General features: G+C 41.7%; 1 protein-coding gene across 13 annotated transcripts in view; it reads right to left on the minus strand.

The window, feature by feature from the left end:
- Positions 1-23,813, minus strand: part of ATP6V1H (ATPase H+ transporting V1 subunit H) — a 136,023-nt gene that overhangs the window by 26,762 nt on the left and 85,448 nt on the right. For 9 of the 13 annotated variants that reach the window (XR_004486051.2, XM_033437651.2, XM_033437650.2 and 6 more), the window contains one exon: positions 12,085-12,436. The exons of 2 other annotated variants lie outside the window; for them this stretch is intronic. Coding sequence is in view for 8 of the 11 variants with exons in the window: in XM_033437651.2 (XP_033293542.1) it covers positions 12,376-12,436 (61 nt within the window). In the remaining 3 variants the exon portion in view is untranslated. Of the gene's footprint in view, positions 1-12,084; positions 12,437-14,551; positions 14,741-23,813 lie in introns of those variants that run through there. 2 more of the 13 variants (XR_007472730.1, XR_007472728.1) reach the window with 1 other exon arrangement.

The raw sequence follows: 23,813 nt of genomic DNA on the forward strand, positions 1-23,813 counted from the left end.
TGACCAAAATACTGTTTCTAATGTCACATTCACTCAACAGCAATCTAGTTAAGACGCAGAAAACCCCACACGGGTTCATGGAACTTTGATGAAAAGAGCTTCGCCAAGACCAAGATCTCAGATTCTTCCTGTTTTGTGAAGTGGGAGAAAGAGGAAGTGAGGAGAGGCATGACCTCAAGGTGCGGCCCGTGTGGAGGACACTGTCACAAAAGATGCAGGCGGATGCTGAGACCACCGTCTGCTTCCTTCCCCACGGACCGGTGGTGACCCGTCATCAGCTGCGATGCCGGCTTGGTGTGGTCCTCTCTGTGGGTTCCATGGTGGCCCGTGTCTAGTTGATGCATTCTTTGCAGGCGCCATGTTTAATAGGCGCATCTTTGCAAGATGATCCTGAGGGTGGGTGTGGGAGACCACACGGTGGCTCTTCCACCCGAGCACGGTGGCTCCCTCTCTCCTGAGTGGGTGGGAAAGGTCTCATCCCGCCAGGATCAGTCAAAGCAGAGAACGGGTCATCCTCAGGGAGAGCAGGGCTGGTTAAGAACAACCAATGCTGTGAAGTCTGTTAGGTGAGGACTGACAGGTACCTGCCCCATCCAGCAACAGGGATGTGGGCGGTCAGGTGATAAGAGCAGTCACACGGGGGGAGCGAGGGAGGCTACCAGGTGACTAAAGACTGAGAAAAGGCCCTGTGGAAAAGCTACACAGACCTCAAGTCTCATCTTTTCCTCTGTGATTCTCTTCCCCATTTCTCCAAACCAAAGCAATACATCACTCCTGGCAACCACATGAAACATTTTTAATTTTTCTTACAGGATTCATCACATCTGCCTTATATTAAAGCTATGATTCCTCTCTTCCTGTATTACAAACTCTTCAAAGATAGAAAGTAGCATCTCTTACACATTCTTTTATACACACACACACACACATACCTGGACACACACACACACACCTGGACACAATAAGTACTTAGGTCAGTCTTGCACACAGCAGTTTTTTCTTCTTTTAATATCTTTATTGGAGCATAATTGCTTTACAATGGTGTGTTAGTTTCTGCTGTATAACAAAGTGAATCAGCTATACATATACATATATCCCCATATCTCCTACCTCTTGCGTCTCCCTCCTTCCCTCCCTATCCCACCCCTCTAGGTGGTCACAAAGCACCGAGCTGATCTCCCTGTGCTATGCGGCTGCTTCCCACTAGCTAGCTATTTTACATTTGGTGGTGTACATATGTCCATGCCACTCTCCCGCTTCGTCCCAGCTTACCCTTCCCCCTCCCCATGTCCTCAAGTCCATTCTCTATGTCTGCATCTTTATTCCTGTCCTGCCCCTAGGTTCTTCAGAAGCTTTTTTTTTTTTTTTAAGATACCATATATATGTGTTAGCATACGGTATTTGTTTTTCTCTTTCTGACTAGCTTCACTCTGTATGACAGACTCTAGGTCCATCCACCTCACTACATATAACTCAATTTCATTTCTGTTTATGGCTGAGTAATATTCCATTGTATATATGTCCCACATCTTCTTTATCCATTCGTCTGTCAATGGACACTTAGGTTGCTTCCATGTCCTGGCTATTGTAAATAGAGCTGCAGTGAACATTGTGGTACATGACTCGTTTTGAATTATGGTTTTCTCAGGTTATATGCCAAGTAGTGGGATTGCTGGGTCATATGGTAGTTCTATTTTTAGTTTTTTAAGGACCCTCCATACTGTTCTCCATAGTGGCTGTATCAATTTACATTCCCACCAACAGTGCAGGAAGGTTCCCTTTTCTCCACACCCTCTCCAGCATTTACTGTTTGTAGACTTTTTGATGACGGCCATTCTGACCGGTGTGAGGTGATACCTCATTGTAGTTTTGATTTGCATTTCTCTAATGATTAGTGATGTTGAGCATCCTTTCATGTGTTTGTTGGCAATCTGTATATCTTCTTTGGAGAAACGTCTGTTTAGGTCTTCTGCCCATTTTTGGACTGGGTTGTTTGTTTTTTTGATATTGAACTGCATATAAATTTTGGAGCTTAATCCTTTGTCAGTTGCTTCATTTGCAAATATTTTCCCCCATTCTGAGGGTTGTCTTTTCATCTTGTTTATGGTTTCCTTTGCTGTGCAAAAGCTTTTAAGTTTCATTATGCCCCCATTCATTTATTTTTGTTTTTATTTCCATTTCTCTAGGAGGTGGGTCAAAGAGGATCTTGCTGTGATTTGTCATAGAGTGTTCTGCCTATGTTTTCCTCTAAGAGTTTTATAGTGTCTGGCCTTACATTTAGGTCTTTAATCCACTTCCAGTTTATTTTTGTGTGTGGTGTTAGGGAGTGTTCTAATTTCATTCTTTTACATGTAGCTGTCCAGTTTTCCCAGTACCACTTATTGAAGAGGGTGTCTTTCTCCACTGCATATTCTTGCCTCCTTTATCAAAAATAATGTGAACATATGTGCGTGGGTTTATCTCTGGGCTTTCTGTCCTGTTCCACTGATCTATATTTCTGTTTTTGTGCCAGTACCATACATACTGTCTTGATTACTGTAGCTTCGTAGTATAGTCTGAAGTCAGGGAGCCTGATTCCTCCAGCTCCGTTTTTGTTTCCCAAGATTGCTTTGGCTATTCTGGGTCTTTTGTGTTTCCATACAAATTGTGAAAGTTTTTGTTCTAGTTCTGTGAAAAATGCCATTGGTAGTTTGATAGGGATTGCATTGAATCTGTAGATTGCTTTGGGTAGTATAGTCATTTTCACAATGTTGATTCTTCCAATCCAAGAACATGGTATATCTCTCCATCTGTTGGATCATCTTTAATTTTTTTCATCAGTGTCTTATAGTTTTCTGCATACAGGTCTTTTGTCTCCTTAGGTGGGTTTATTCCTAGGTATTATTCTTTCTGTTGCAATGGCAAATGGGAGTGTTTCCTTAATTTATCTTCCAGATTTTTCATCATTGGTGTATAGGAATGCAAGAGATTTCTGTGCATTAATTTTGAATACTGCTACTTTATCAAATTCATTGATTAGCTCTAGCAGTTTTCTGGTAGCATCTTTAGGATTCTCTATGTATAGTATCATGTCATCTGCAAACAGTGACAGTTTTACTTCTTTGCCAATTTGGATTCCTTTTATTTCTTTTTCGTTTCTGATTGCTGCCTCACCTGGCTTTTAAAAGTGCTTTGCCAAAACCCTTTGGGGAGCTCGGGGCTTTTTAGGGCATGAGCCACCTCGTCTCCTTGCATGGCCCTGCAGTAAACCTTTCTCTGCTCCAAACTCCTATGTTCCGGTTTGTTTGGCCTCACTGTGTGTCAGGCACACGGACTTGCATTAACACGGGGAAGGTGTGCTGATGTATATCCACTTTAATACAGAGCAAGTCCACTTCTATCCATGATAAATAGTGGGGTTCCACTCATTTTAAATAGGGTTCTACTGCATGGCCATCTAGTTGCTTATCTAGTAAAATCTGGGGCTCGTTTTGACTTTAGAGTATCTTTGATAGGTGGCTACCCCTGATTTTCCTTGTCTCAACCAAGTAGTTGTTAAAGCTGAGTGCAAATCCCATAAGCTTGGGTAAGTCACTTAACCTCCCTCAGGGCCTCCTCTTCTCTAAAAGAGGGGTAACAGTCGTAGCCTCACAAGAGGGCTGTTCTAAGCCTCAGGAGAGGTAAAGCATTTAAAGCACTTAGCGCAGGCCTTCCACAAAGTAGGCACCTCACGGCACACTCACTGATTTTAGAATCACTACCTCTCAGCAACATTTTATTCTACACAAGTCTAATAGAAAGTTCCTTCCTTATCCAGAGGCAAAGATCTATCACCAGACAACGCAGGATGGGTCCGATTTACCCGTTTCTTCAATGCGTTTTTGTATGACCTACTTTGAAGTGCAGCTCACACATCACTGGATGTTCTCTGGTTTTCCACTGTTTCTCACGAATCATGACGCCCAAGCCTGAGCATGATGCTCTAGCTATTCCCACGCCAGCATCCCAGGGCTGCCCCCCTCCCTCGTCACACATGCTCTACTGCTGTAAGGGAATGCAGACGGCACTAGGGTTGACGGCCACGTGGCCTGTGGACCCACAGCAGGAATGTTCTTCGTGGAAGCTCCGAGCCTGTATACATATCTGTCAAGATGCACCTGCCCGGCTACTTAAGGAATTGGGATTTTCTGGACTATGAGTCTCAAAGGTGACAATAGTTATGGGGACTTCCCTGGTGGTCCAGTGGCTAAGACTGCGCTCCCAATGCAGGGGGCCCGGGTTCGATCCCTGGTCGGGGAACTACATCCCGCATGCATGCCACAACTAAGACCCGGTGCAGTCAAAACAGATATTTTTTTTTTTAAAGAAAGGGACAACAGTTACATCGGAAAACCAAGCCCACTCCTCATACTTCCCTCACTCCCGTGTCCACCTTGCCCTCTAGAAATCGTGCTGTGTTTGTTCCTCAAACAAATAGCGCTGTTTCTTGAGTCCAGGCCTTTTCACAACAGTGCTCTCGCAGGTAATGACAGTCTTCACACCCTCTCCTCTCCTGCCGGCTGGTGAACCTCTACTCAGCCTTCGACATTCAGCTCTAGGATCATCTCCTTTAAGACGTCTTCCCTGAAGCCCCAGGCTAGGTTAGGGGTCCTAAACTGGGACCCAATCTGTGCCCCTAATCTATCTATTCTTACCATAGCTATCTTTGAGGACCTTGATAAATGCTATTCTTTTTCCCCACCTGAACGTGAACCCACTGAGATAAGGCCCAGTGGAATCCTTGTGACTAATACAGCTGCTGCTGGAGGCTTCAAGCAAGTAAGTTCCACCATACTGAACCCCAAATCTCGGCAGACTCACCCTCCACCCCCGTCACGGCAGGGGTGGGCACCAGCCAGGCTCCTCCCAACAGGGGCAGACGCTCCTGCAGGCAGCTCACGCCCTGGGGAAGCGGAGATGAGGACCATGATCCACGGGCCAAGTTCCTCCTCCCAAACTCACCGTGAGCTCAATCACTCCCTCTCCTGGACCAAGTGAGGGAGGGGCCCGAGAGGCCGGGTGGGTTACATGCTGGAGCCCTTTGCGTGTAAGGGCAGGTCACGAGACAGAGGGCACGTGCGGGATGGGGGGAGTGTGCAGGAAATGCTCCCTTTCACTTCCCTCTAGCACTCAGCAAAGCTAGCGAACATCTTCACCTAGTGCTGGCTCTCCTCTCTCACTGAACTAACTGTAAGCTGCTTGAAGACAATGCCTATTGTCTAGTGCAGGTCACACCTGAGCTGGATTCACTCCCCTTGAGATCTGTGTCCCTCCCTTCAACTCACAGACACCAGCCACTCAGGGACATAAGCTCTGGAGCTTAGGTTTTACATTTCGGTCTATGATCCAGTTTGCGATCACCTTTTTATACGGTGCAAGGTATAAACGGAAGTTTATTATTTTGTGCACGGATATCCAGTTGCTCCAGTAACATGAGTTACCCTAAATATATCACCACAAATATTTAACTTATAAAACTTGAAAGTTAAGCAATACCTTTTCCCTTCTCCCAAGTAAAGCAAGGACAGAAACTCTGATCACGAACCTCACAAATCATGTTCCATTATGTGCAATATTTTCGTTCTACTTTGTTTTTATTTTAATCTTCCAAATTAGGCCTCATTTGTTTAGTTTTATTCCAGCAAGCTCTGTTTCCAGACTCTATTCTGTCCCTGGTTTATACACTGATTTTTATGCCAGTACCACCCTGGCTCTATTGAAAGCCAAGTACTGTTAATGCCTCCAACTTTCAATTCTTTCAAAATTGTTTCAGCTCTTCTAGGTCTTTTGCATTTCCACGTAAACTTTAAAATCGGTTTGTCTATTTCTACAACAAAGCCTGCTGGTATTGCTGTTGGGATTGTATGGAATCTGTGGACCGACTGGGGAGAACTGACACCGTTACCCCACTGCATCTCCACATCCATGATATATCTCCTCATAAAGTTCATCCTCTTTCATTTGCCTCAGCAATGTTACAGCTTTTAGTGCACAGATCTTACACATATTCTGTTAAATTTTTGAAGTATTTTTACATTATTTCCTTTTTTTTTAAACAACAAATATTTATTTCTTGTTTTCACGCCTTCAAGGATTAGAAGAGGTCTCTGCTCAGAGTACGCACTAAGGGACACGGGATAGCAGATTAGCCACGGTCTCTAACATTGCCAATTACTGTTTTTACACTATTTTCAATTTCAGTTTCCTGTTGTTGGTTGCCAGCACAGAGAAATGTGTGTTTACATATGGACCTTATGTCCTGTGATCACCCAGGACCACACACCTGGGCCTCAGGGATGCTGGCCTTCTGCCAGGCTGATGATGGGCACCGATGGCCCCACTCTTCCTGCCCCGCTGTCACCCAGCTCACCTCCTCCCTCTCCTCTCTGCCTCAGGGATTTCTGCTGAGGGTTTTCTAGGTATTCTCCCGTGTGTATCACCTCACTGCCTATTACTTTCGTCTGAGCCTCATGCCAACATCTCAAAGGAGAGGTCTGGGTCAGCATGACCGTCCTCCCGGGCCCGCACCCAGACTGGACCGCACCCCGGCCCGGCCACGGCCGTCTCCTGATTTGCTGCCTTTGGGTCAGGCCCCCATTCCGAGCCGTCAGCTGTACGGGTGCAGAGAGTTGCAGGGAGCCGCCAAGGCAGCATCGCTGCACAAAGCCCCAGGCAGGACCACTGCTCTGGAGGGATTACGGGCACAGCTGCTCTCTTCAGAGCCAAAAACCTCACTTTTTCAATCTTTGCTCCCGACAGTTTCTCCTGATGTCTGTGCCGCCCGGGGGGAGGGTCCCAGCCTCACCCACTAACACATCACACGGTGCGTTTGCTTCACCTTTCACTCCATCAGAATCTGGTCTCAGATGTTCAGCATTCAAAGAGAGACATTTTAAATGCCAAGAATCATTACTGTAGAAGAAACGTTTTAGAAGAAAATAGAATCTTAAGGATAGGACTTGTTCTGTTATTCCAAAGGTAGACCTTGCCCCAGATGTTGAAATTTACTAGAAACTGATACTGTCTCAAAGCAAGAAAACACTCTTAACTAGAGCTGTCTGCAATAAAACAGGTAGCCTGTCACTGGTATACATTGAGAAGAGGCAGGATATCTGTCATGCTACATAAAATAGTCACATGTAACGATTACAATCTGTTCTCACTCCTTTACACGTACTAATTTTAATTCGCATCACCTCAAATGTTAAACATTGTTAGAATGGACAGACGCAAAAATCCCTCCAACTCTGAGGCCGTACGCACTGGCACATCCGCCCCCTCACTCCCAGGGTTAATCTAGGCTTATTCTAACATGGATCTTACATGTCAACTTTGATTAAATTTTGGGAGTTCAGGTTAAACATGGTGAACTAAACACATGCATTTCTCTTGGCTTCCTACCCAACCCCACTCAAATGCTCCAATGGATAAAAAAAGAAATAAAAACAAATCAAAAGGAATAAACCCACAAAGACAAAGAGAACAAGAGAGATGACAGCAAATACAGGAGAGTAGATGGACAAATGGCAACTGACTTAGGTTTCTGCTTTTCTGCTTTAATAACAGCCTGCCAAGGGGTAGGCGGGGGGAAGGTGTAGAAGCAAGTCACTCAGCACACCAGATCACCCACCCCCTCTTCCCCAGGCTCAGGAACTGGAGCCAACGGGTGTCCTGAAGTTAAAATTCTGGATGTGTAACAGTGGGATTCCCAGACCCCTTCTGTAACGTAGTTATTGTTACTGTTGGGTTACATCTATTTTCTTGCACTTTGTTTTCTATGTGGCCCCTCTCTTCTTTGTTCTGTTCCCCCCGCCCTCTCTTCAGGTTAATCAAGTATTTCTAGTGTTCCATTTTATCTTCACTAATGGTTCTTTGGCTGGACCTCCTAGTTTATTGTTTTAATGGCTGCTCTAGGGAATTAAATGTGCATCCTTAGTTCATCACAGTCTACATGTTATACCCCTTCACGTATCATGTAAAAACCTCATGAGAGTATAATTCCATTTCCTCCTTGCAACCTTTGTGATGTTGTTGCAAATATGTTATTTCTACCTGATACATGGTTATTCAATAGTTTTTGTACATTGGTTCTTTCAGCTAAGTTCCCTGATATTTTCTTTCTTCCTTTGAGAGGGGAAAGAGACAAAGGCACAGACAGGTACCAGAAGGTAAAGCATCTTAGAACCAGCGTTCCTTCAATCATAGAAATGTTTCTTCCACTTTTTTTCTATTTTTGGAAGAGTAATCAACTCTCTTTCTCTTCTAAGAATTGAAAGGGAATGTGTCCTCAGTGTCGGATTTGCATGAATGTTGAAGTAACATAACATTTGCAGTAAAAGTCAGTCTTCTTTCCAACTGACTTTTCCACTGGAAACTTTTTCAGAAAGTTGAAAGAGCCACAACTCTTAACCAGAACGAACACTGTGTACAGCAAAATAAGGGAGACATTTCAAGCTCAAAAGTGATTTCATCACAAGGTTCAGATCTGGAAAGTGACTGACACCTACTAACTTTGAATGTTTTCAAATTGTAGTCTCAAATATTCTCTATTTTCAAAGGCAAAGGATGAGAATGGAGCACCTTTTAAGCAATTATCAAGTAAATCAAAAGCATCAAAACTTGGCTCTGTGCTTTCCAAGATTTGACACCTAGAAGGTACGAAATTATTTACATTTTAACTATATAAAAACTAACCTCAATTACTCCGATGTGGCTAAACAGGAAGTGTGAAGATTTTTTTCAATTGGATATGTTCTATAAATCTGGTATTTGTGACTGTCCAGGTACAATGTGAGGGAACAAGCTTTACCTGCCAGTGAGATGTCCCTTTCACACATCTTTTAAAATATAAGGGTCAATATAACCCAAAAAAGAAGTTTTCCAAAAAAAATTTTTTTTAAATAATGAAACAAGTTAAAAATAATTTTTAAATGGGTAGAGGACTTGAATAGATATTTTCCCAGAGAAGACATACAGATGGCCAAGAGACACAGGAAAAGATGCTCAACATCACTAATCATCAAGTAAACGCAAATCACCACCACAATGAGCTATTCCTTCACACCTGCTAGAATGGCTATTATCAGTAAGACAAGAGAAAACAAGTGCTGGTGAGAATGTGGAGAAAAAGAGAACCCTATGCTATGCACTGCTGGTGGGAGTATTAATAGGTGCAGCCACTAGGAAACAGTACGGAATTTCCTCAGAAAGTCTGCAGCAGAACTGCCATACAACCCAGCAATTTCACTTCTGGGTATTTAACCAAAGGACATGAAAACATTAATTCAAAAAGACAGCTGCACCCCAGTGTCCACGGCGGCACTATTTACAATTGCCAAGATACAGAAGCAACCAGAGTGCCCGTCAATAGACGAATGGATAAAGATGTGGTATATATAGACAGTGGAATATTACTCATCCATAAAAAAAGAAGAAAATCTTGCCATTTGTGACAACATAGATAGACCTAGAGAGTATTATGCTAAGTGAAGTAAGTCAGAGAAAGACAAATACTGTATTATTTCACTTGTATGTGGAATCTAAAAAACAACAAATAAATGTAACAAAATAGAAACGAGTCATAGAGAGAACCAACAGGTGGTTGCCAGAGGGGAGGGGATGAGGGAGGAGAGAAATAGGTGAGAGAGGTACAAACTTCCAGTTGCACAATAAGTGAGCCACAAGTATGATGTGTACAGTGTGAGGAACAGAGTCAATAGTTACGTAATCTTTTTTTTTTTTTTTTTTTTTGCGGTACGCGGGCCTCTCACTGCTGTGGCCTCCCCCGTTGCGGAGCACAGGCTCCGGACGCGCAGGCTCAGCGGCCATGGCTCACGGGCCCAGCTGCTCCGCGGCATGTGGGATCTTCCCGGACCGGGGCACGAACCCGTGTCCCCTGCATCGGCAGGCGGACTCCCAACCACTGCGCCACCAGGGAAGCCCTATGTAATGTCTTTATACGGTGACAGATGGTAACTAGACTTATTGTGGCAATCACTTTGAAATGTATGGAAATATCAAATCACTATGTTGTGTAACAGAAACTAACACAGTGTCGCAGGTCAACTGTACCTCAAGACAAACAAGCTCATATAAAAAGAGATCAGACGTCTGGTCACCAGAGGTAGGGGGTGGTAGGAGAGGGGTTGGATGAAGGTGGTCAAAGGTACAAACTTCCAGTTATAAGATAAATAAGCACTAGGATATAATACACAATATGATAAATACAACTAACACCGCTGTATGTTATATATGAAAGTTGTTAAGAGGGTAAATCCTAAGGAGTTCTCATCATAGGGAAAAAATATTTTTTCTATTTCTTTAATCTTGTATCTATATGAGATGATAGATGTTCATTAAACCTGCTATGATCATTCCATGACACATGTTAAGTCAGATCATTACACTGCACACCTGAAACTTACACAGTGCTACATGTCAATTATATCTCAATAAAACTGGAAGGAAAAGAAAAAAAGAGGTGATTCTCAGAACAGATTTGGAATTTGACACTTGGGTACCCAAATATGGCTTATAGCTTGTCAATGGATAGAATATTAGCTGGTCTTTTTTTAAAAAAAGGGTTACCTACTGAGATTTTGTTTGTCAGAGTTAGAACTCCACTCTGTTAGTGTCTGCGGTTTACTTGAAAGTGAAAGGGGCATTATATTTATAGGAGGATTTAATCACTGAATGTTAAAAACATTAAGCACAGAAAAAAATGAAAGTGATTGTTTTGTAATTGTTATAAGTTCTATAAGCTGAGTGTGAAGACTTAAAAGGAAAAAAGTGCCTAGAGAGAGTTAATTTTAATATTTGGGATAATAATTAAAACATGGGCATGGGAGTATTGCTCCCCATGTACAAAAGCACTTCTCGGGGATTAGAGCACCAATGATTTCCACCAGGACGACTGTCTACTTTGTAACTACAGGGCTATGCAAAATGAAACTAAAATCAGAAAGTACGACATCAGAGAATCAACGTGTTCTTATGAAATTCAGAAGATTTCACTGTCTCTGGTTACCAGAACTTCTAGAAATTGAGTGTCTTAAGAAACTAATAACTTTGCAGACCATTAATACCTTAACATGAAAACTGATCCTTTGCTAATGCAGAATCTATAATTCCACTGGCTAGTATTCTTCCATGTTTAAAAAGTAAAAATGTCTGGGTCTAACCAGTTTTAAAAATTTAGAACTTTCAGTCAAGAAAAAAATTGGTTTGATCGGACTACCTATTTTCTTGGAAAATAGGAAATCAACTCTAAGAAAAATCACTGAGTCATGTGAACCCACCGACGACCATTATTTCAACTAACTCTTCCCACAAGATCTCTACGTTGAAAATGAGACACTCCTTCATCCTTAAACAGGAGATGGATCCTATGAGTGTCTCTCTGTAGAAGAAAAACTTACCAAATAAACTGTCTATTAGCCTTACAACCTTTACTCAACAACTCAACATTCAGAGAACTGCTAGGAATGAAAAGTGAAAATAAAATGAAAATGAATGAAAAATGAGACTCAGAGAGACCAGGCCATAAGGTTAGAAACAAAAGGCTCAGATCTGGGGGACGTGAACATACAGGCTATGGATGTCCCGCTGAAGGCCTGGCGTTCCAGAATAAGGGGCTGGGGCTGGGGGTGGGATAAAATATCTACTGGCAACATTTAAACCAAAGCGTATTAAAAGAAAATAGACTTGAGGTACCAAAATCCAAGAATAAAAGTACAGGAAATCAATGAAAATAATTTAAAGCTAAAATTCCTCACTGTGCTCCATAAGCAAATCTTCTAGACCACAGCATCACGTCGAGTTAATTTAACACTTTAAAGTTAAATTTTAAAGTCTCTGAGTATTAGCAGAGGATTGCCGCGGTGTGTATGTGTGGATGGACGGACGGATGGATGTGGATGGATGGACGGATGGAAGACAGAGATACATATAATTTCAAAACATTTATTTACCATTCACTATTTTGCAAATACAATTCTCCCAATTTGGCTGGGACAAGAGGTATTTGTGTTAAAGGCCAAGTCAGGAACAAGGAAAGACAAAAACATATTTGGAGTGAGAATCCTTTAATAATTCTATATTCATTCCCAGAGAACAATAAATATAGAAATTACAAGCAGTATATGTAACAGTAATGTTTTCCTTAGATACAGAGAGCACCTACTTTAATACAAAGTAACGGGCAAACACTCGTGTTGAAATCAGCACTGGGGAAAGCTACACAACAGAAGAAAATGACACGTAAAATGAGAAATTATTTGTTCTAATCACTGAGACTCACACTCCAGGTCTTCTGCCCCAGGCGAAGGGGCGCTGGAGACCCCGCGGCTGAGCGCCCGTTCAGCTCCGGGCAGCTGCAGTCTGTGGTTGCTCAGACTGGAGCTGTTTACCAAGATATTCCCTGAAACATAGGAAGGAGATAGCAAGGGAGATTAGAACTGAAACAACAAAGAATCTCTTTCAAAACTGAAGGACAATATACACTGTCGTCTATGCTTACTTTAACATCTAAAAACTAATAAAATAGCCCCAGAAAACTAATCTTGTCCAAATTTCAAAAGTACCTGTACTGTATGAATTTTAAACACTCCATGAACCACAAACAAGGCATGACACACACAAACAAGTAATTCTGCATCCGATCACCGGCAACGTCTGCTTTCCTGTTTAGAGAGTTGTGTCTGCTGCCACCGCTTCTGCAATCTAACAAGTTCAAAATCAACGTACGTATGATTCCAAGTAAGTGGCCTGATACATGAGAAACACATTTCCTGACGTTAGAAAGTACAAGTGTTTATCTCTAAGGATTTACACAAGAGCACATGAAAACAATCACTGAAAATAACATCCAGAATCACGACACTTAATCAGAGCTACTAGTTACCCAGCACTTACTCTGCACTGGCAGAGTCTGAAACCTTCACCAAGATGGTCCTACTGAATCCACAGAACCATCACCAGAGCCAAGAAGCAGTATTCTCATTTTACAGACGGGGCAACTGCGGCTTAGAGCAGTGGTCTCCAAACGTTTTAGGTGACGTTCTACTTCAGAAAATTATTTGAATGGTCTGTGTATACTTCACTCTAAATTGCATACAGATACCACTGTTGATTCCAGGACAGAAAACCATCTTTTCCCTATTTTCCTATGAAGGATTTGCCTAAACTTTCGTTTTTGAACTACCTAATAAGGACCAGAAAAAGAGATCTTTTAAGAATATTTAAAAGATCCCCTCCTATAAAAAGGGAAAAGCTTGAGTTTTGGAATAGGGACTGGGTTTACATTCCGGAGCCTGGCTAAGCTGCCCAGAGCTCACGCTGTGAACCACCAGGTGGATCAGTCCCTTAGGGCTGTGGTTCATCTCCCATGCCAGGACAAAACTAATACTCAGGGGACAACAGTGAATACCGGGACGTGGGGAAGATAACTGATTTCCTCACATAAGAGGCGTTGCTGAAGTAGGGTCACAGCAGGAGGATTAAAACAGAGGGAAGAAGAGTTTTTCCAGCAGAGAATTTAAAAACACACCCAGGGGGATTCTGTGGCGGTGCACTGGTTAAGACACCACCTTCCAATGCAGGGGACGCAGGTTTGATCCCTGGTCGGGGAGCTAAGATCCCACCTGCCTCTCGGCCAAAAAACCAAAACATAAAACAGAAGCAATATTGTAACAAATTCAATAAAGACTTTAAAAATGGTCCACATTAAAAAAAAATTTTTTTTAAACAAAAAATTTAAAAAAACATGCCCAGCCATAGCTTCCTCCCCAGTGTCTTCTGTTCTTGTTTTCCTGGTCAAAGGTCTTTATTACAGATAAATAATAATGCTCCATCCACTACACTCTCATTTTTTCCCTGCATACAAGGTGGCCACGGGGCATTCCCTTCCTCACAACCTTACTGTTCGGTGAGTACAAAAACCAGGGCCCCCTTTCCTTGTCTGCTAAGTAGGGTTTATGCAAGCTAGGATTTAAGCGAAGGACAAGAACACACACAGATGTAAAGGGTTCAACTAAAAACCCGCACATCAAGAATCCCAGATGGAACTCTGCGAGCCCTACTTGAGGTAGGTCACAGGATACCAAGTCTACTGGGAGAAGAGCCCAGATGGGACCCGTGGACAGAAGAATCAAATTTCCTCCTCAGGCTTTCCTGAAATTGTCATTTGCTATGGCATGTGGGTTGTTAAATTCAGAGGGAGCCGAACCAAGGCGCAACTGAAAAAGATCCTGTCCTACAGAGAGAGGACCCAGCCTGCGCGAAGCTTCGGAGAAAATCTACTCCTGGGTTCGGCTCGTAAAGGGTTGTGGTCTGCTGTCCTGACATCAAATGTGGTCAATTAAAACATTCCCGAGATTCACCCAAGCTGCCTCTGAGTCCTGTGTGACCCCAGGCACAGGGCAGTCCGGACACCAGTAGCCTGGGGCTGGGAACACACAAAGGTGGCTAAGTCTGCACTTTGTTACCGGCCACCGTGGAAACCTGAGTACAGGTGTGCCCACCCTTATCCTCTCACCTCTGCAGCATCCTGGGAGTGGGCATTCTCATCTCCATCGACAGGGGAGGGAAAGCTGCAATCACCTGCTCAGGAGCAAAGCGGGCAGGTGCACAGGCCAGGGCTCAGGTCCACTCCTCTCTCTACTGTGAGGCTGCGCGGCCTCCAAAAAGAGGCCAGAAAGGTGCAGAAAGCAGACACTGCGCCTATCTTTATAGTAGGAAATAATAACAGGTGTGAATAATTTCTTCAGGTTAAGGTTACGTCACTGTCAGGCAAGAGGAAAAGTGACTATGGACTTTTCTTCAGGGGGTGACAATGCATCTCTAATAGGACGCCAGAAGAGCTACTTAAGTGAGTTAATCTGAGTATTGAGTCAGTCTCGCCAAACACGAAGATCAATACAGTAAAAATTCAACGCATAATTCACCCAAAGGGTATCCGATTTGTACCAGCAATCTACAGGAGCTGGACATTAATTCTTTGCTTCTACTACCTAAGAAGCAAAATTTGAGAAGTGTAATATTCTCTTCTCTTTGAACTTCATCCGTGACTTTGTAGGGGAACAGAATTTGCTACCCAATATGTGTCTCTTCAACATGAGGATTATTTTAGGCTGATTATTTTTTAAAAAAACGAAAGCCTTGGCAAGTTCGCTTCTTACCTGCCCCTTAACTGCCTAAAGAACTCAGACAAAGGCCCTGGTCCAGGAAGGGCACTGTCACCGGAGATCTACAAAGCACACGGGTCGGCGCTGGGGGGAGCTGCACAGGGCCGGGAGACCAGAGTCCTCTGTGTGTCCCACTGTCCCTGGGGGCCCAGCAAGCATCTGTCACCAAACATCTGCTTTCCCGCCTCCGTGTAAACTGCCTTCTCCCCGCTGAAGTACCCCCACCGCACCTCCTTCTCCTCTCTCAGATGCCATATAGTTTAAAGCTGAGTTATTCCTCCAGCTTTTATCATGATTCTGAGTATTACACACAAAGCAAATTTTGTTTTTATGAACCGATTTTCCTATGTAAACCACGAACCACGTAAAAATCACAGTGCTCCAAGGTCATCTGGATTTTCTCCTATGTTTTCTTCTGGGAGTTCTGTGTTTTACATTTAGGTTCACGATCCATTCTGAGTTAGCTTTTGTGGATGTCCAGTTGTTCCAGCACCATCTGTTGAAGAGACTACCTTTGCTCCCCTGTATTGCCTTCACTCCTTTGGCAAAGATCAGTTGACTATACTTATGGGGCCCTATTTCGGGGCTCTCTGTCCTGTTCCATTGATCCATTTGTCTACTCTTTCACCCACACCCCCACTATCTTGATTACTTAGCTTTATAATAAGTCTTCAAGTCAGGTGGTGTCAGTTTTCCAACTTTGTTCTTCTCCTTCAATATTGTGTTGGCTATGCTGCATCTTTTGCTTCTCCATACAAACTTTAGTATCAGATTGTCGATGTCCAAAAAAAAAAAATAACTTGCTGGGATTTTGATTGGGATTGCATTAAATTTACATCAATAGATCAAGTTGAGAACTAACATCTTGAAAATATTGAATCTTCCTATCCATGAACATGGAATCTCCCTCCATTTACTTAATTCTTCCATGATTTCATTCATAGAGTTTAAAAGTTTTCCTCATGTAGATCTTATACATATTTTGTTGAATTTATACCTAAATATTTCATTTTGGGGAAGTGCTAATGTACATGGTATTGTGTTTTTAATTTCAAATTCCACCTGTTCATTGCTGGTATATAGGAAAGTGATTGACTTTTCTGTATTAATCTCATATCCTGCAACCTTGCTGTAATCGCTTATTAGTTCCAGGACATTTGTTTGTTTTTGTCAAATCTTTAGGATTTTCTATGTACATGATCATGTCATCTGAAAGCAAAGGCAGTTTTATGTCCTCCTTCCCAATCTGTATACCATTTATTTTCTTTTCTTGTCTTAATGCGTTAGCCAGAACTTCCAGTACAAAGGAGTTGTGAGAGGGGATCATAGTATCCCTTTATTATCCTTTTACTTTCCATGGGATCTGTAGTGATGTTCCCTTTTTCATTTATGACACTAATTTGTGCCTTCTCCTTTTTCCTTAGTCTGGCTATAGGCTTATCAGTATCATTAATTTTTTCAAAAAAACAGCTTTTGGTTTCCTTGATTTTCTCTACAAATGTCCTATCTTCAATTTCCTTGTTTTTTTATTCTTACTTCTTTTCTTCTGCTTACTTTGATTTAATTTGCTCTTTTCTTCTCATTTCCTAACCTGGAAACCTAGATTACCGACTCTTGAGCTTTCTTCTTTTCTAATATATGCATTCAGTGCTATAAATTTCCCTCTAAGCACTGCTTGCACTGCATCTCACAAATTTTGAAAAGCTGTATTTTCATTGTCACTTAGTTCAAAATATTTTTAAATTTCTCTTGAGATTTCTTCTTTGACCTCTGTGTTATTTAGAAGTGTTGTTTAATCCCCACATATTTGGGGATTTTCCAGTTATCTTCCTGTTATTGATTTCTACTTTAATTCCACTGTGGTCTGAGAGCTGACACTGCAAGATTCCTAGTTTTTTTAATGTGTTAAGGTGGGTTTTATGGCCCAGAATGTCTTGGTGAATGTTCCATGTGAGCTTGAGAGAAATGTGTATTCTGCTGGTACTGGATGAGGTAGTCTATAGGTGTCAATTCTATTCAGGTGATTGATGGTGTTGTTGACTTAACTGTGTCCTTACCGATTTTCTGCCTGCTGGATCTGTCCATTTCTGAAAGGGGGGTGCTGAAATCTTCAACTATGATAGAATTCATCTATTTCTCCTTACAGTTCTATCAGTTTCTGCCCCACATAGTTTGATGCGCTGTTGTTAGATATATACATGTTAAGAATTATTATGTCCTTTTGGAGAACTAACCCCTTTATCTTTACAGAATGACCTTTCTTATCCCTGATAAACTTTCCTTACTTATAAGTCCGCTTTGTCTGAAAGCAATACAGCTACTTCTTCTTTTGATTAGTGTTAGCATGGTATATTTTTCTCCATTCATTTACTTCTAATCTATATGTGTCTTTATATTTAAAGTGGGTTTCTTATAGGCTACACATAGTTGGGTCATGCTTTTCGATCTGCTCTGATGATCTATCTTTTGCTTGGTGCAGTTAGACCACTGACATTCAGAGTGATTACTGATACAGCTGGATTAATATGTACCATATTCATTTCTGTTTCCTATTTGTTGCCCTTTTTTTTCGCTTTTTTTTTTTTTTTTTTTTTTTGCGGTACGCGGGCCTCTCACTGTTATGGCCTCTCCCATTGCGGAGCACAGGCTCCGGACGCACAGGCTCAGCGGCCATGGCTTACAGGCCTAGTCGCTCTGCGGCATGTGGGATCTTCCCAGACCAGGGCACGAACCCGTGTCCCCTGCATCGGCAGGTGGACTCTCAACCACTGTGCCACCAGGGAAGCCCTTTCGCTCCTATTTTTGTCTCCCACTCTTTTTCTGCCTTTTGTGGTTTTAATTCAGCATTTTATATGATTCTATTTTCTCTCCTTTCCTACTCAGCATGTCAGTTATACTTCTTTTTTTACTTTTTTTAGTGGCTGCCCTAGAGTTTGCAATATATTAATTTACAATTAATCCATGTATACTTTCAAATAGCACTATACCACTTCACGGATAGTGTGAGTAGCTTGTAATAACCAAATAATCTTAATTCCTTCCTCCCGTCCCTTGAATCATTGCTGCCACTTATTTCACTTATATATAAACATACATAAGCAACGTGTATAAAATACATAAAAGCATACATACTCAAGGATATTGTTGCTATTAGTTTTTTGAACAAACTTCTATGTTACATCAGTTAAGAATAAGAAAAATAAAAGTTTTTATTTTACCTTCAGTTGTTCCTTCTTTGATGCTCTTCCTTTCTTTATGTAGATCTGAGTTTCTGACCTCTATTATTTTCCTTCTCTCTAAAGAACTTTTTTCATATTCCCTGTATGGCAGGTCTACTGGCAACAAACTCCCTCAATTTTTGTTTCTTTGAGGAAATCTTTATTCCTCCTTCACTTTTGAAGGATAACTTCACAGGGTACAGAATTTGGTGAGTTTTTTTCTCTCAACATGTTAAATATCTCACTGCACTCTCTTCTTGCTGACATGGTTTCCGAGAAGTCAGATGTAATTCTTACCTTTGTTCCTCTGTAGGTAAGGTGTTTTTTCCCCCTGGCTTCTTTCAGGATTTTTTTTTTTTCACCTTTGATTTTCTGTAATTTGAAAATTCCATGTCCAGGTGTAGTTTTTTTGGTGTTTATCCTGCTTGGTGTTCTCTGAGCTTTCTGGATCTGTGGTTTGGTGTCTGACATTAACTTGGGAAATCCTCAGTCATTACTGTTTCAAGTATTTCTTCTGTTCCTTTCTTTCTTTTTCTGGTATTCCCACCACATGTATTTTACCTCTTTTGTAGTTGTCCCATAGTCCTTGGATATTCTGTTCCGTTTTTTTAGTCTTTGTTCTCTTTGCTTCTCAGTTTTGGAGGTTTCTACTGATATATCCTCAAGCTCAGAGAGTCTTTCCTCATCTGTGTCCAGTCTAACTCATAAGTCCATCAAAGGCATTCTTCATTTCTTTTACAGGGTTTTTGAGCACTAACATTTCTTTCTTAGGATTCTTTCTTAGGTTCTTTCTTAGGATTTCTATCTCTCTGCTTAACTTGCCCATCTGTTCTTGCTTGCTGCCTACTTTATCCACTGGAGTCCTCAGCATATTAATCCTAGTTGTTTAAAGTTCCCAGTCTGATCTTCCAACATTACTGCCATGGCTGGTTCTGATGCTTCCTATGTCTCTTCTTTTTTTTTTTTTTTTTTTTTTTGCTTTTTGGTATGCCTTGTAGTATTTTCTTGATAGCTAGACACGGTGTGCTAGGTAAAAGAAACTGCTGTAAATGAACCTTATGTAACGTGGTGGTGAGGTGAGGGAGAGGAAGCTTTCTGGAGTCCTTTGATTGGGTCTCAGTCTTTCTTGAACCTGGGCCTCAGGATTGTGAACTTCATGAGTGCTCCTCAGGGTTTTTTCTACCCCTTTGGGTGAGACAGCATGATTAGAGACAGCTAGAGTTGGTTATTTCCCTTCCCCAGGTCAGTCAGACTCTGATGACACCCCAGCAGGCTGGGCTCTGGTTAACTAGTTTCCCCTGCGTGCAGGCCTTGTTAGAACAGAACAATAGTTAGAACTATTTCAAAATGGTTCCTTTCCCCTCCCCCTGCCAGAAGCCCAAGGGAATTTTTCTCAGATATTTATTGTGGGAACCTGGTCTGGCTTCTGGAGAGAAATCTCCCCATATGGTGGGGGCCCCCATGACTGGATCCCCTGGAGTTTTTAATCCTCAGACTTGTGCACACGGAGCCTCCTGCAATTCACCAAGCACAGCCCAGCTCTCCTGCCAGGCACTGGTCCCCTGCTGGTCTCCACGTGTGAGTCCTGCTCAGGTAAGCCACAACTCCCTGTATTCACCTGCCTCTCCAGTCTCGTCCTACCTTCTCCCCTATGGATCCAAGAAGGATTGTTGATTTTTTCAGTCTGTTCAGCTATTTACCTGTTGTTGAGATGTAGTGGCAACTTCCAAACTCCTTACATGCATAACTGGAAACCAGAAGTCCCTCCGTTTCATTTTGAATGCTGGTTCCAGACCAGCAAGTAGTTACAACAAAAAGCGATCTGCACAATGCAGAGTATGCCCCTAAATGACCACAGTATGTGCAAATCTGGTTAATGTAATGTGCTGTGTGGGAGAAATGTCTGTGCTGTTAGAAGGACTCTTAAGAAGACAGTATGCAATAAGCAAAGTCCACGTTTAGCGCTTCTTATAGACTCCTTTTTCTTTAATTATATTTAGAATGTAAGATTCTTACACGAGAATTCCTCCACTAAAAATATCATAAGAATAATGTGGAAAACTCCAGGTACCCAAAGAGAGACCACAATTTTCTAAATTAGTTTTGGAAAATGTTAAACCCAGAAATGTCATATGTTTATTTAAAATCACATGGAATGTTTTTTAACATGATTATTAATGCTAAAAAGTTAAAACTTACATAGGGTTTTTTTCCTTCAATTCTGTTCATAAGTAACTGTTTTAATCACTGCATTTATGGCTACATACTATTTACAGAACAACTAAAATATACTAAGCAGAGGTAAAGGTCCGAGAATAAAGTAGTATCACCCACACCCTCGGCTTGCTGCGTTCCTCTCTATTTACGTACACATGAAAGACAGAGAGAGGGTGACACTCTTATAACTTATTATTCTGTTTGAAAATAGGTTGAAAAAGAAGCTAGAAACAAGGAGAAAATTCTACAGGAAATCCTCTACCTACAAAATTCAGTGTTTCTTTCCTGAGGTCCTGAGCTGTCCATATGCACATATTACTGCTTCTGAATTAGAGGCTGATGACATTAAAAATCATTCGGTAGGAGAAAAATGATGACATTTTTATGATGTTAAAGTATAAAGTATAAACTGAGGGTCTATATAAAAGTTCTCTAAAGTAAGCTGTCACTGTTTACATATTTTGCCAAATTTACGAATATAAAAATCCAGCCCTGCTCAAAAGAACGAGGGACATACCAGGAACTGCACATGGGGACGGGAAGATCAGAGCCTGCACGTGCCACTTACAGAGCTGTGGATAGGACTGACCCGCTCGAGGCCCCCTGGACTGAGGAGACCCTGGTGTGTGCCCAACGCACACCCCAGCAACTCCATTTGGCCCCCCATGCCACCCACAGCAGTCAGGGTTACACGTAACCCACCCGTCATTCCGCGTAAACACAGGTGTTAAGTGGAAGGGAGAAACAGTTCACGGAAATAATTCTGCAATCAGTCATAAAATCGTGAAAAAGAATTAAGTAACATTTTCACATGATATACAACTCCATGCTCCATGTTCTATAATCAGGGATAAGTCCTTCTCTACATTATCAAGAAAGTAATATTTAACTCCCTAGAGCAGAGTCTAAATCAAGACCCAGAGACAATGCAGTTCCATGATGTTGTGAGTATCCAATATCCAATTTATACTTAAAATGTAATTTTTAACTTAAAACCAAAAGAAAATTCCCCTCAGTAAAAAAGAAATGTTAACTTTACTGTATCCAAAATTACGATTTCGTCTAATCAACAGAAACTGGTAAAAATGCAATGCCAAAAAATCTAAAAAGCATTTATGGTAGAAAAAGGTAAAAAAGTCAAGAGTGCGCTGGAAATCTGTGAACAGCCAGGGAGGGCCTCGGAGAAAAACAACAACAGAGAGAACGTGCAGAACTGTCAGGAAACGCTGCTGCTGCCATTCAGACAGACTTCCATTCTACTTTTACCCATGGGTGTATTTTCATTATCTTCAACTAATTCATTTCACTGTATTGTACTAAAATATACCCTTTCTGAAATTTTGTATTAATTAAATCAAAACAAACAAAATGTTGAGAGGAAACCAAGTCAACTGTGTTTTCAGGTTTTATTTGGTGTGAAACATCTTTCGGACACCAGTCCCACGGTTTAGGTTAAAAAGCCTCTATTTTAGGAAAGTAGAAAGGCAGACTTTACCAGCATGATTTACTAAAGGCAACTTGGTTACGTGCATAAAGATACCGATTCAAAATCCTTTTACATTTGGGGAAAACTCTGCTGAAGATTTACTTTCCAATGGCATTCTATTTGGTCTCACACTAATCTGATGTTGAAATGAACTGCCATGACTTGGGCAATTTTCACTCTCTGGCACAAAGTGCCAGAGAAATGCGTATGTCACAGCAAAAGACACAGGTCACATGTGAGTTCTAATCTGCATATGAAAATGCCTTTCTCAAAGAAAGCACAGGAAAATGCTGACACTAAGCTTCTCCATTCCAGGGGACTTATCATAACTAAAACATTAAAGCTAAAATAGCTTGGTGCATAACTAGAGAGGAGGGGGGAAAAGGATATTCTCTCATCAGCTAGTCAATGACAAAGAGCAAATAAACTAGTTTTTGGCTATAGAGACAATTTACCTTTCCTTTTGTAATCGTACATCAAAAAATTTACTGAGGCCAAATCAGATTCCTAAATTCAAGAAAAAGTTTTCAAATTTTAAATGTTTCATCTTTAATTCATGATCATTTGCACAATAAAAATTCTTAACCAAAAAACTTTCTCCACTGGCAAAGGGAAAACTCCCAGTCAACATCCTATTCCATACCCAGCTTTTTTTCCACATTGGAAATATACATTAAAAAAAAGGGGGGGGGCTTCCCTGATGGCACAGTGGTTAAGAATCCGCCTGCCAATGCAGGGGACGTGGGTTCAAGCCCTGGTCCAGGAAGATCCCACATGCCATGGAGCAACTAAGCCCGTGCGCCACGACTGCTGAGCCTGCACTCTAGAGCCTGCGAGCCACAACTACTGAGCCTGTGAGCCACAGCTACTGAGCCTGCAAGCCACAACTACTGAGCCCACGTGCCACAACTACTGAAGCCCACATGCCTAGAGCCCGTGCTCTGCAACAAGAGAAGCCACTGCAATGAGAAGCCCGCGCACGGCAACAAAGAGTAGCCCCCACTCGCCGCAACAAGAGAAAGCCCACGCGCAGCAACTAAGACAAGGCAGCCAAAAATTAATTAATTAAAAAAAAAAACTAACAATAAATTCTTCAAGAGAAAGAACTATTAAAATGAAGTTGTTTTTTATTAACAAAAGAATTATGCTTCAACAGCCCTACTTTCAACAAAAGGGGAAAATAAAACTATTTAATGGAAACTTCAGGAAAATATCTGTCAATAAAAGCTCACTGATTGCAACAGCCTCCAACTCTATTAAATGCCAACATTCTGTAAACGAACTTCATGAAAGAAACAGAAACAAACCAAGAGAGAGAAAATTACTAAATAATTAATTTACGTTGAAAAATGTGGCTCAGGGTAAAGTAAAAGGAGGGAATCCAGTGGAGTATTCTCTAGTTTCCTGACAGACTTGAAAGATTTTTCTCTGCTAAATAGTACATAAAAACCCATTTTTGAGTGCCCTCTGCCTTGAATCCCATTCTTCTTGCATAGACGATATGAAAAGAGTAAAAACATTTTCAGTCCCTCAAGCACCACACGCACCAGCTCTGAAATCTATCCCTAGTCCATCTACTGCTTGGTACCAACTGTTACCATTCTAGTCCATGGCACGAGCCATCCCTACCCACGGCCACAATGAGAATCTATACGGTCTTCCTGCTGCCACACTCACCCCCAACCATCCACT

This window comes from Orcinus orca, chromosome 17, assembly GCF_937001465.1.
Source record: "Orcinus orca chromosome 17, mOrcOrc1.1, whole genome shotgun sequence".
Classification (NCBI taxonomy): domain Eukaryota; kingdom Metazoa; phylum Chordata; class Mammalia; order Artiodactyla; family Delphinidae; genus Orcinus; species Orcinus orca.